The sequence below is a fragment of the Hemitrygon akajei genome, chromosome 10, assembly GCF_048418815.1.
Source record: "Hemitrygon akajei chromosome 10, sHemAka1.3, whole genome shotgun sequence".
NCBI lineage: Eukaryota > Metazoa > Chordata > Chondrichthyes > Myliobatiformes > Dasyatidae > Hemitrygon > Hemitrygon akajei.
The window spans coordinates 24,315,359-24,328,781 of record NC_133133.1 but is presented as its reverse complement, the minus strand read 5'-3'; the positions used below and the strand labels follow the sequence as shown (position 1 = coordinate 24,328,781).

At 39.0% G+C, this 13,423-nt stretch overlaps 1 protein-coding gene across 1 annotated transcript in view; it reads left to right on the top strand.

Moving 5' to 3' along the window:
• Positions 1-7,034, top strand: part of atg4a (autophagy related 4A, cysteine peptidase) — a 51,601-nt gene extending 44,567 nt beyond the window's left edge. Inside the window, exons 11-13 of the mRNA XM_073057914.1 lie at positions 3,358-3,414; positions 4,081-4,192; positions 5,651-7,034. Coding sequence (XP_072914015.1) covers positions 3,358-3,414; positions 4,081-4,192; positions 5,651-5,715 — 234 coding nt within the window. The 3' untranslated portion in view covers positions 5,716-7,034. The remainder of the gene's footprint in view (positions 1-3,357; positions 3,415-4,080; positions 4,193-5,650) is intronic.
• The last annotated feature ends 6,389 nt before the right edge of the window (positions 7,035-13,423 follow it).

Below are 13,423 nucleotides of genomic sequence, written 5' to 3'. Positions count from 1 at the left end.
CCTCCTCTGCCACCTGTCCCACAGCACTTCCGCAATACTCCTCCCTCACCATTTCTAACATATTCTGCTCCCGCCTTGTTTACGAACTCACTCTCTGCTCCACATTGACAAATAGAGTACAGTGCAAGGCTTTTGTGTCTAAGAGTTTTGCACAGAGCAAGTGAGAAAGCAATTAAAGTAAATTCTATTTATTGAAAATGGGTGATCTCTTCCCAAACAGACACTCCCCATTAACCATGTCTAGGGGCAGCACAGTAGTGTGGTGGTTGGCACAACGCTTTACAGTACCAGGGACATGGGTTCAATTCCCACTACAGCCTGTAAGGAGTTTCTATGTTCTCCCCATGACCGTGTGGGTTTCCTCCCACAGTCCAAAGATGAACCAGTTGGTAGGTTAATCGGTCATTTAAAGTTAGCCCATGATTAGGCTAGCATTAAATCCGGGGAATTGCTGGGTGGCATGACTGGAAGGGTCTATTCCATGCTGTATCTCAATAAATAAGCAACATAAGTGCAAATTTTGTGGTAATCAAGGGTCAATATCCCCAGATGTAGACTAATGTATTGCTTCACTTTGTCCAGTGAAATTGTAGAATTTATTCAGAAGGATTGCTTAACCTCCCATTATGTATCTGACAAGTACCTGGACTGTCTGTTTGTGTGAATGGGTGGGTGGGTGTGTGAGTGGGGGTGGTGGGGGGGAAGGAAAAAGGCTTGTCTTGCTATTGTTTTGTTGCTGCTTGTATTGTTCTGTTGAGCATTGTGGGACACTATATTGGCGCCAGAATGTGTGGCAACTTGTGGGCTGCCCCCAGCATGTCTTTAGATTTAGAAAGCCCAGCATGGCTTTGTGAAGGGAAGATCGTGCCTCACAAGCCTGATTGAATTTTTTGAAGAGGTAACAAAAGAAATTGATGAGGGTAGGGCAGTGGATGTGATCTACATGGACTTCAGCAAGGTATTAGACAAGGTCCCTCACGAGAGACTCATCCAGAAAGTCATGAGGCATGGGATAAGTGGAACCTTGGCTGTTTGGATAAAAAATTGGCTTAAAGGATGAAAGCAGAGGGTAGTTGTGGAAGGAAAGTATTCTGCCTGGAGGTCGGTGACTAGTGGAGTGGCGCAGGGATCTGTCCTGGGACACCTGCTATTTGTGATTTTTATAAATGACTCGGAGGTAGAGGTGGAAGGATGGGTGAGTAAGTTTGCAGATGACACGAAGATTGGAGGAGTTGTGGATGGAGCTGCAGGTTGTCGAAGGTTACAAGAGGATATAGACAGGCTGCGTTGGGCAGAAAAATGGCAGATGGAGTACAACCCGGATAAGTGTGAGGTGATGCATTTTGGAAGGACAAACCAGAAGGCTGAGTACAGGATTAATGGTCAGTTACTTAAGAGTGTGGATGAACAAAGGGACCTTGGGGTTCAAATCCATACATCCCTCAAGGTCACTGCGCAGGTTGTTAGGGTGGTTAAGAAGGCCTATGGGATGCTAGGCTTCATTAACAGGGAGATTGAGTTCAAGAGTAGAGAGGTCATGTTGCAACTCTACAAATCTCTGGTGAGACCGCACTTAGAGTATTGTGTTCAATTCTGGTCGCCTCACCTCATTATAGGAAGGATGTGGAAGCTATGGAGAGGGTGCAGAGACGATTTATCAGGATGTTGCCTGGTTTGGAGAACAAGTCATATGAAGCAAGGTTAGCAGAGCTGGGACTTTTCTCTTTGGAACGTAGAAGAATGAGAGGGGACTTGATAGAGGTCTACAAAATTATGAGAGGCATAGATAGGGTGGATAGTCAGTACCTGTTTCTCAGGGCACCAATAGCAAACACCAGAGGGCATATGTACAAAATTAAGGGAGAGAAGTTTAGAGGAGACATCAGGGGTAAGTTTTTTACACAGCGGGTTGTGAGTGCCTGGAATGACTTGCCAGCGATGGTGGTGGAGGCTAAAACATTAGGGATATTTAAGAGCCTCTTGGACAGGCACATGGATGAAAGAAAAATATAGGGTTATGGGGTAGTGTGGGTTTAGTACTTTTTTTAAGGATTATATGGGTCGGCACAACATGGAGGGCTGAAGGACCTGTACTGTGCTGTAGTGTTCTATGGTTCTTTGGTTCTTTTGTGTTGGTTGTTAACATAAACAACACAGTGACCTGTATGTTTTGATGTATGTGGGATAAATGGACCTGATTTTAAATCTAGAATCAAATGGGAGGAGTTTCAGTTTTATGATGGCTATTATTGGCTTAGCACAAACAGGAAAAAATCTGCAGATGCTGGAAATCCAAAGCAACTCTTAGAAAATGCTGGAGGAACTCAGCAGGCCAGGGAGCATCTATGGAAAAGAGTAAACAGTCAACATTTTGGGCCAAGACTTTCTTCAGGACTGATGAAGGATCTGAAATGTCAACTGTTTACTTTTTTCCATAGATGCTGCCTAACCTGCTGAGTTCCTCCATCATTTTGTGTGTGTATTATTGGTACAGGTTCTGGCCAAAGACAGAGTAGTTATTTCATCTTCTTTCAAGCAATGCAAATTTGACTACTTACAGTACCTTCCATAGAGTGCAGTAAACATTCTCATTTATATCTCTAGGGGTGTCTTCACAGAAATTTTTTACTTCTTGACTCTCCTTATCCCATTTCTATGAAGGGTGAGAGTCACTACATTGTAATCAGGCATATAGATGTGGAGTTTTGTATTATTTTCAGACTAACAGAGGTACAAGGGCTTCTTCACAAGCAGTGTGACTCATCTTTAAGGCTTAGTATACCATCACCTATAGGGTTGAAGGAAGTTGTGTGTTAGGGGTTCTGAGCTATGGGGGGACTAGGATGGTGATGTGATGCCACAGATTTCATCTGTTTGGGGAAAGCAGGGAGCAGAAATTGCCTCAATTGACTCTTCAAAATAAAAGACTCTCCTCACACCTCCTGAGGCAAATACTAGGAGCATCAGCTTAAGGTTTCTTCGTCATTTTATTTGCTTTTCTTTCCTCACTTCCAGTAGAGGATGAGTTTATTAACAACACCAAGTGAGCTTAAGGAAAACTGCTTTAAGTGTAAAATGTGTCAGGAGGGGACATTGGCAATAATACTGAAAATGAAGATTAAACTGTCAGCTTCTTGTATCTGTCAGCATGATAGGCTGCACTTCCATCCACACCATTCAGTCTGCTAACTTTTAATTGCATATTTTAAATCTACAGCTGTTGAAGTACACTATTTAAAATATATAATTTAGGTGTTTAGACCATGATGTCTTGTACAGTATATGATTGTGTATACACGTATGTATGTGTATATACAGTATGATGCTATTTTCCTTGACATATGCTTCTTATTACAGGGATTTTTTTGCAACACTGAAAGGGATTTTGAAAACTGGTGTAATTCCGTACAGAAGGTATGAAATTATTGTTTTTCAGTTAGACATATTTTAAATTATTTATTCTCTTTTTATAACGAGGCTAGTATTTATTTTTCATCTCTAAGACTATAGAAAGTGGTGGTAAGCAGCCACCTTTAACTCCTGCTGTCCATTTTCAGTTATTGGTATTATTTGAGATCGGTTTCTTTTCGACTTCTCATTTTCTAAGCTCATTTTGCTTTCTGGAAAAATATACACCTGACATTAAAGGCAGCATAATCTTTTTGGTGATTGAAAACCATCGCTCTTCTTCCACAAATATGACATGCACTTGTAGGTATTTATTTTGTTCTTTGCTCAGACCAAAACAAATTGTCTTTTGCAGAAGGAGGTTTGGCACTTAAGAAAGGATTCTTAGGAAAGAGTCACAAATAATACTTATTGGTGTCATCAACAGCGGCATTTCTGAGACTGGCCTCACAGCCAAATAAATTGTGTGTATACTGTGGACTTTTTGCCCCTAGAACTCTGAACAGACAAGAGAAGGATTTTACTGTTACCAGTTTTCCCTGGTTTGGATTCAGAACCAAGAGACAAAATCTGCATGCAGAGCTGCAGTTGTGGAATGATCTATCTAGTCTATATTATAAAATGAAGACTTTGTTTAATTTGTGCCTAATGATGTGAATGTCAAATTGATAGGAAATCCTGAAGACACAAAGTTCCCGGATGTTTGAACTGGTCGAGAAGCATCCAGCTCATTGGCCCCCATTCATTCCTGCAACCAAACCTGAAGTACAGACCACAGGCGCAGGTGAGGCCTCTGTTCGGACATTTATTATTTAATTTACCCCATTCATGAGCAAATCGTGGAGCAAACTCGATGGGCTGAGTGGCCTAATTCTGTTTCTATGTCTTATGATCTAATAAACCAGTTGTCACATAAAAACATCATATCTGTTATATATTTTCTACTGAACTCCCTAGCAACATTCTGTGCCAAAGTTGTGTCCTGTCCTACATTCTGCCCAATATGACTTTCACCCAGTTCCTGTTCAGTCATTCGCTCTTGTCAACAGCAACCTCCCCTCTCACAATGGACTAATTCCACACCAGCTCAGGCTTCTTCCCAGGATTTCTTTCAAAGCAAACACACTGCACTCTTTCCTTCCTGTCTGTTATTATTTCTAGTGCATAAAATCATGATGCAGTGAATACATACAGTATTTTTTCCAGGGATTGAGAATCAAGAACTAGAGGGATTCATTTTAAGATGAAAATTAAATAGGTACCAGAGGGGCAACTTTTTCAAACAGAGTGGTCCGTATATGGAATGAGCTACCAGAGGAAGTGATCGAGGCAGGTACATTAAAGACATTTAAAAGCACTTAAGACAGTTGCAAGGATAGGAAAGCTTGAGACAGATACAGGCCAAACATGGGAAAGTGGGAGTAGCTTAGATGGATATTTAAAGGTTATGGGGAAAAAGGGCAGAAAAATGAGGTTGAGAAGGAAAATAAATCAGCTATGATCGAGTGGCAGAGCGGACTCGATGGACCAGTGGACCGAAAGCAATTTGAAAGAGAAAATGGCCTAACTCTGCTCCTATGTTTAACAGTCTTATACCTTGCTTGGCACAGTCCAGTTGGGTCAAGGTGCCTGTTTCATGCTATATGACTCTATTCCACCATGGATTGGAAGAGATGTTCCTCAACACTCTGCACTCCTTCAGAATCTTCTTCACGTTTTGCTTCTTTATCCATGTCTCTTCTCTCTCGACTTTCCTCTTACAAATTGCTTTACCCATGATGCATCCTTCAAATTCCTTGAACCATTTTACGTTCGGGTTTTTGTGGTCCTTTCAACAGATAATAGCAAATTGTTTCTTATTTTGTTGTATCAAAAACTTGCTTAAAAAAGTAGATGTTGATAAAGTACATTGGGTTAATTCAAGTTCCTTTCTCCAGTGCACTTAAGAAGACCAAAATGCTGGAGGAACTAGACAGATCAGGCTATAGAGAAGAATAGACAGTCGATGTTTCAGGCTGAGGCCCTTTGTCATCCTTGTTTACTGTCCCTTACCATTTTTAACTGCTATTGAATAATCCCATGTTTTTGCATTGCCTGGTACTATGAATCAAATAGTTTTTGATTATTAGCCTGAGTTTTCAGGGCCTTCTCTTCATTCTTTATATATTGTGAAGTAAAACACACGTTCACTTTATAACATTAATCACTTCTTTTTTGCTTTTGTATTTTATGTCATTCCCAGAGTTTGTGGAGCCAGCTGACAAAATGTTTGAATCAGAGGAAGAATTTGAAATCCTGAATGTCTGAAGCAGATGGTCAGACTCCCTCCATGCATCAAACTTTGTTGCCGAGTGGCAGACAGCAGCAGAGACTCTCCACTGTTTTTACCAATCGAGCAGCCTTTTTAACAAGTGCCTGATTTCATAAGGATAGAAAAAACTTTGCAACATGAATGAAGATAATGAAATAACTTTCATTTAATGAGCAGGTTCCCTGCTTAGTAGTTTACTCCCAAACTATTGTCTTTAACTTTCCTTTGAGCAAAACAAGGAAAGTACAACTTTTCCAAAGAATGGATCCACTTCATTTTCAGGGATCTAATAGAAACGCGCGTTAATTAAACAAAGTTCTTGAGAGGATTTGATGTTATGGGGCAGGACAATATTGAGAAAAAGATCAATGCATCTCAGTTGCAGAGGACTTCTGATACATAAAGATTATAATACAATGCGGTTCTTGCTGCATATTTATAACATCAGCATCATGTAGATATCCGGAGGCCATCGCACTCTTCAACAGATGAGATTATTTCCCTTCTTTACCCAACTGTATGCTGGACTGCATGCTTCATATTGTAACAAGGACTCTCTTTAATACTGTATCCTCATTGAAGTCTTCTGATTTTTTATGTAAGTTGAAGAACCTAAGAAGAGTAATTCTGTTAATTAATTTTCAGTATTACTGTATGTAACTCTGTATATAATATAATCCACTTTTGGTCAGATATGTACTTATTCTGCATTTACAATGTATTTATAGCATCCCATCCAATATTTTACACACTCCATTATTGTTCATTTGTTTGATAGTCCCAAAATACTCAATACAATTTTTAATGTAATACACAGCCATGCAATGTTCTTATGTACTGTATCAGTGTTAATTTTGAACTCCCCAAAAAAAGTTTGTTTGGTTATTGTTAACTTTCAAATATAAAAAGGACGGTAAAGCACTGTACAGTACAAAAATGTATTTAAGATAAAATTAATGCATGTATAAAATATGACATCCAAGAGCTGTATGCCAGCTTGAAAATTGTGATTTTCTTTTAAAAAGATACTCCTCATTTAGCTGTTGAGAATTTTAGATAACAATATCAACTTCTTCTCACGTTAGCATAGCGTGTCCTGCCCCACAAGACTAGCTCTTTTGTTGCGGCTAGTGCACAGCTGAACTAGTTAGAAAACACTGAGCTTGTATGGATAATGCTGGACTTAAAACACTACCCTTTAGAACCTCAACCTCTGTGCTTAGTAGCTTCTTAAGTTCTCAATCAACCTTACTAGGAAAATTCTGAGTGTAATATAAATGATACTAATTTTTAATAAAATAGAGCTTGAAATCTTGCTGAATTTATCTCTTTGAGAGTATAGTAAAGTCACAGAGATAATAAAGTCATATCCATCCTGCTCCCTACCAGAAACTCATTTCACCCTTTTCTTTATTTCCCCTATCTTTTGCTATTTAGTTCATTTTATCTATGAGATATAATTCCCTGCAAATTTGATTGACTCTGAAAATCCCCAGGGCTGCAACACACATATTCATTCCTAGTTTGATCCAGTAGCCTTAAATTTCAAATAAGCACTGAACCATATTTGTAGCAGCAAAAAACTTAACCAAAATCAAAAGGAGTGCTGCTAGCTGCGACGTCAGATGGAGTTGTTATTCTTGCATGACACACCCTGAGCTCCATTGAAATGATTGTTCCAAACATTCAATCTTGAAGTGGAAAACAAAGTTATGATCTCCACAGTTCCAAGCTACAAACTGCCGCAAAATAAACATGGATATGAAACTTATTCCCTTTGCTTTTACCACATCTCCACGAATGTGACTAGTTACCATGTAAACAGAACAAATGTGCAACACAGAACACGTGGCTCCTACAATATTTTAAAGCAATATCCAACGTGTTGACACCATGTGATTGATTTTTCCCTTCCCACTCAGCATTCTGAAGGTATCATTTATTTTCTTATGTTTTGCTCATTCTTCCTTTTCCTCCAATACCATAAGACAAAGGAGCAGAATTAGGCCATTCTCCCCTTCAATTCTCCTCTGCAATTTGATTAACATCATCATTATGTACTGCGTCATATGACATGGGGATCGTGGTTTTTAATCTGAGAAGTTCTAATAAGCTCTTAAAAACTTTTGCCCCCCATCCCTTGATATAACTCATGAATGTCGCGCTGCTGACAGCAACATTTTCCTCCATCAATTTTTCCTGTCTCTGCAAGATGTTCCAGCTTCTCTTTCCTCAGTACATGTCCCAGTAATTCCAGCTGCCATTTCCTGATGATATCAGCCCTCTTCTTACTCTGGCTTGTTGCAACACTTCTTCATTTGTTACTCTGTCCTTCCATGATATTTTCATCATTCTTCCTTTTCTTGCAATATCATAATTTAATTTATTTTCCCTCGCAACCCCATTTATCTATCTTCTCATAACCTTTGACTCCTTTATTAAGTAAATAGCTATCAACCTCCGCTTTAAAAGTACTCAATGTCTTGGCCTCCACAGCCATCAGTGGCAATGAATTCCATGAATTCACCATCTGCTGGCTAAAGAAATTCTCATCTCTTCTAAATGGATGCCTTTCTATTCTGAGGCTGTGCCCTCTGGTCCTAGATTCTCTGGCTACTGGAAACATTTTCTCCATGTCCACTCTGGGTCTTTAAATATTAGGTAAGTTTCAGTAGGTTTCCCAGTTGTTCTTCTAAACTCCCATATGTCCAGGCCCAGAGCCTTCAAACCCTTTCCTTCTCATACCCTTTAACATCCTGTTTGCCATCATCCAGCAGCCCAAAATATTCCTTGCAGGTGAAGCAAAGGTTTCATTTTAGAGCATTTCATTCATGGGTATGGAACAGGATAGAATGCTTTGTGGTCTCTATACTAGAAACCTGGTGCGGATTGGGTGACAGCTCTGCGAAATAATCTCCATTCATTCCACAAAGTTGACTCTGAAGATGAACTGTCTATCACTATAATTCTCACTCCTATTCCCACTCTGAACTGTCTCTCATTGAGCTCCAGCATTTTGCCAGAGAAAAAGATGATCAATTATCAAAGGTAATTGTTCTAAATAATTTAAATCTGTACTAAAGTGACAGCTTTTTACTTAAGCCATTTACTCATGATTTGAATAGTTGAAAAGGAGGACAATGAGTTAATGCAAAACTTGGCTGAGATATTCCTGGGCAGCGGAGATTGAGAACTTCCAATTTCTCTTATCTTTCGCATTGAACTTGAGAAGTAAGCAACTGGCCATATGAGTGACGGGAAGATGAAGATAACCGCAGAAAGACACTCACAGATGGTTTCATTTCCTCATTCAGAAAATATTTAGAAATGAAACGTACTTGGTAGCTGTCTCTTATTCAACACTATTATTAACTATTAATATCACAGACTTATCAGCTACCAATTAATAATTGTCATTTATGTGACTATCCTATTCAATAGCTATATGAAAGATTGTTAATAGGTGGGTGGATTTTAACTTTTGAGTAGAGTGCAGAATATGTGAGGTGCCCATTCTAACAGCAACTGAACAGCCTCATTTTAAGGTCCAGGCTGCACTTCAGTGTGAAATTGGACAACGCCCCAAATTCCAACTCATGTAAAATCAGATGTCCTTGGTTGCAACAAGTTAGTTCCTGGGCTGAGGAGGCAGATCCACAAAGATGATGATGATAAGAGGCACGGGAGAACTGTGATGGACAGCGGCCCTTCACAGCTTTAGTATTCTACTGTTATTGTAACCTGTGAAACTTACTGGAAATCCAAGGAAGAGACAAAAATAAAGTTTGAAACAGTAGAATAGTTTCTGGGTGATGAAGGTGCCTCTTATTTCTCCTCTAAATCTCTTTCCCTTTGCCTTGAATCTATGTTTTCTAGATGCTGGGTGATGAAGGTGTCTCTTATTTCTCAATGAAATCTCTTTCCCTCTGCCCTAAGTCTACGTTTTCTAGTTTTATCTACCTCCAATATGGGGTATGAGTTCTGCAGCTTACTCTATGTATACCCCATAGAATTTTATATACTTCAAACATTCTCTCTCTCTCTCCCCCCCCCCCCATCTCTCTCTCTCTCTCTCTCTCTCTCCCCCTCTCCCTTTCTCTCCAGGGAGAACAGATTCCTCTGTATCTCCTTATAAGAAAACTGCTCCATCCCAGGGAACATCCTAGTGAATCTTCTCCGCACCCTCTCCAAATGCTATCAAATCTTTCCATAGCAAAGCATTAGGTCTGACCAAGGTTTTATAACCATCCTACTTTCATATTTGATGACCTGATTAATGAGAGCAACATCCTCTACATAGCACCATCCAGAGACAGAGAAGCAGTTTCAGCGACAGGTTACTATCGATGCAATGCTCCTCAGACAGGATGAAGAGGTCAATACTCCCCAATGCCATTAGGCTTTACAATTCTACCGCCAGGACTTAAGAACTTTTTAAAAGCTATTAATGCTTTTTGAGATAGTGATTTAGATGCATATCATATTTTTTACTGAGTTAAGTATTGTATGTAATTAGTTTTGCTACAACAAGTGTATGGGACATTGGAAAAAAAGTTGAATTTCCCCATGGGGATGAATAAAGTATCTATCTATCTATCTATACCTTATACCATCCTAACCACATTACCACATTCAATGATCTATGTTTTGTATTACAAGGTTCCTCAGTACTCACAAAGACCCTACCACTAGCAAGGGGATTTCATTGGACTTTACAAGTTCTCAAATGCCTCAACAGTGAGATACATGGAGGAAGTTCTCCTGTTTGAGGAGTCTAGGACTTGGGCAAGGTTTCAGAATAAATGTTCAGCCACTTGGGACCAAAACAGAGAGAAATTTCTTGTCTTAGTGAGGAGCAAATTTTTGAAATTCTCTAGGGCAGGGATGAACTGACCATAATCTTCTACAAAGTTATATCATGCTCCATGGCAATTTTGAATTAGTAACAATAATTACCGTATGGATTTTTAAAGGAAAATATCTGAGTCCTAAGCTTATGTACGTGTATTTACTGCTTTATTGTTTTACTACCAATAAAAGTATAGTAATGTGCAAAAGTCTTGAGCACATTATATATATTACAAGAATGCCTAAGACTTTTGCACATTACTATACTTTTATTGGTAGTAAAACAATAAAACAGTAAATACACGTAAATAAGCTTCGGACTCAGACATTTTCCTTTAAAAACCCATAATTATTGTTACTAATTCAAAATTGCCATGGAACATGATATAACTACTGTATATTGGTTAAAATAGGAAGGTGGTTGTGAAACAGGACTTAACTTTGTATTAGCTCAGTAGTATTCAGTGTTATTTGGAAACTGGAAAGACATAAGGTACAGTACTATGTAAAAATCTGAGGCTCCCTAGCTCTATATATGTGTAAAACAGACACACATTGAAATAAATAAATTATTTTAGAAAACCAGTTCAAAAATTATTGATACTAATCTTTCAAAAAGGCCAATTGGAAAATAACATAATTTCTGAATAGTATTGCCATTGTGCCTCATATATAACAAAAGAAATGTGTGTGAAATTGTAAGCTTTATAAAAATATCAAAGAAAGAAAAATAGAGACTTTAATCTCAGTGAGACTTTTGTTGCTGCACCAACAATGACAAGTATTTTATATCCTGCTTGCATTTGGTTGATTTTGGAGCTGTAATAAGTAGCCAGAGTTTCATAAGTCCACTCCAAATACTAGTTTGTACACCAGATCTGTAAGGATTTTAAAATGTATCATCCAACATTATGTATTCTCATAACCATCTAGCTGATGCCAAGCCAACGTAAGCCATTTCCTGTGAAAATATCTCACTGCTCTTATTGCTCTCTGGTTGTAAAACATCAATGAATTTTGAACGTTGTGTATCTTTTTAAAGAATTGAGGGGCGGCACTGAATAATGTGCACCAACAAATGTTTTGCATGCCACCTTGTGCACACATGTCATAGGTTCTCAGACCCTGCTTATGGTCAATAGCTGTGTTCACTGAGAATGGAGATCAAAGGAGTTTCGAATGGTGGTGTAGTACAGGAAAGTTGTGCTGAAGTAGAGGATCAAGTAATTGTATTGTTGAGTGACAAAACAGGTTCAAAGTATCATGTTTCCCACTCCTGATTCATATATACTGTACTTTATATGTTTGTGCAGAGTACAGCAAATTCAAGGAAGGCAGATGCAATGTTGGAATTCATTACAAAGGAAACAAGGGAAATGCTGAGGCTTCATAAGGCATTGGTCAGACTGTACTTGGAGTATTGTGAGCAGTTTTGAGACCCTTATCTAAGAAACAAAGTGTTAGTATTGGAGAGGGTTCAGAGGAGACTCATGAGAATGATCCCAGGAAAGAAAGGGTTAATGTTTGAGGAGCGTTTGGTGGCTTTAAGCCTGTACTTGTTGGAGTTGATAAGAATTAGGGAGAGCTTATAGAAACCTACCTATTGAAAAGCCTAGAGTGCAGATGGAAAGGATGTTTCCTATGGGGGAGTGGGGGAATGTCTAGGACAAGAGGGCACCGATTCAGAATAGAAGGAATTCCTTTTAGAATAGGGATGAAGGGGAATTTGTTTGGCCAGAGGATGGTGAATCTTTGGAATTCATTGCCATGGGCGACTGTGGAGGTCAAGTGTTTGGGTATATTATATTCAAAGTGAGGTTGAAAGGATCTTGACTAGTAAGGGCATTAAAAGGCAGGAGAAAGGGGTTGAGAGGAATAATAAATTAGCCATGCTGGAAAAAGTGAAGTAAACTCAATGGGCTGAACAGCCTAATTCTATACCCTCATGAGTTTAGAAAACATGAAAGGTGATCTTGTTGAAATGTGTAAGATCCTTACAGGGTTTAACAAGGTAGATAATGTATTTATTTTATTTTAGAGATACAGAGCGGAACAGGCCCTTCTGACCCAGCAACCCCGACAAACCCTTGGTTTAATGCTAATCTAATCATGGGACAATTTACAATAGCCTATTTACCTACTAACCTGTACGTCTTTGGACTGTGGGAGGAACCCAAAACACCCGAAGGGAACCCAAGCATCCTACAGGGAAAACATACAGACTCCTTGCAGAGGATGCTGGGATTGAACTCTGAAGTCCGATGCTCCAAGCTACAATAGTGCTATGCCAACAGATATGCTACCATGGCAGCCAGGACAGGGATATCTCTCCAGTTTGAGGCATATGGGTTAAGGTAATGAGACAAAATGAAGAGGAAAGTGAAATCATTGGGTATTTGTGGAGCTCCTGAGTATATTCAAGACAGATCAAATTGACTTTGAAGTATTAAGTGATCAAACACGTTCTGTTTGTGGAAGAAAGCTGCTCTGAGGTTAAGGAATGAACCATAATCCTATGGACAGCTGAGCTGACAGGAGTTGTTGAAAATCCTATTCCTCCTCCTCATTCCCATGTTTTGAATTGGCAAACAACATTCAGGGTTGTGCTAAGCCCGAAGTTCTAAGTTTAAAGTCAATTTATTATCAAAGTACATATATATCACCGTACACAACCCTGAGATTCATTGTCTTGAAGCCATACCCAATAAATCCATAGAATAAAAATTTAACAGAATCAGTGAAAGACCACACCAACTTGGGCATTCAACCAGTGTGCAAAAGACAGCAAACTGTGCCAATACAAAAAGAAATTAATAACAATAAATGAACAAATAAACAATAATTATTGAGAAGATG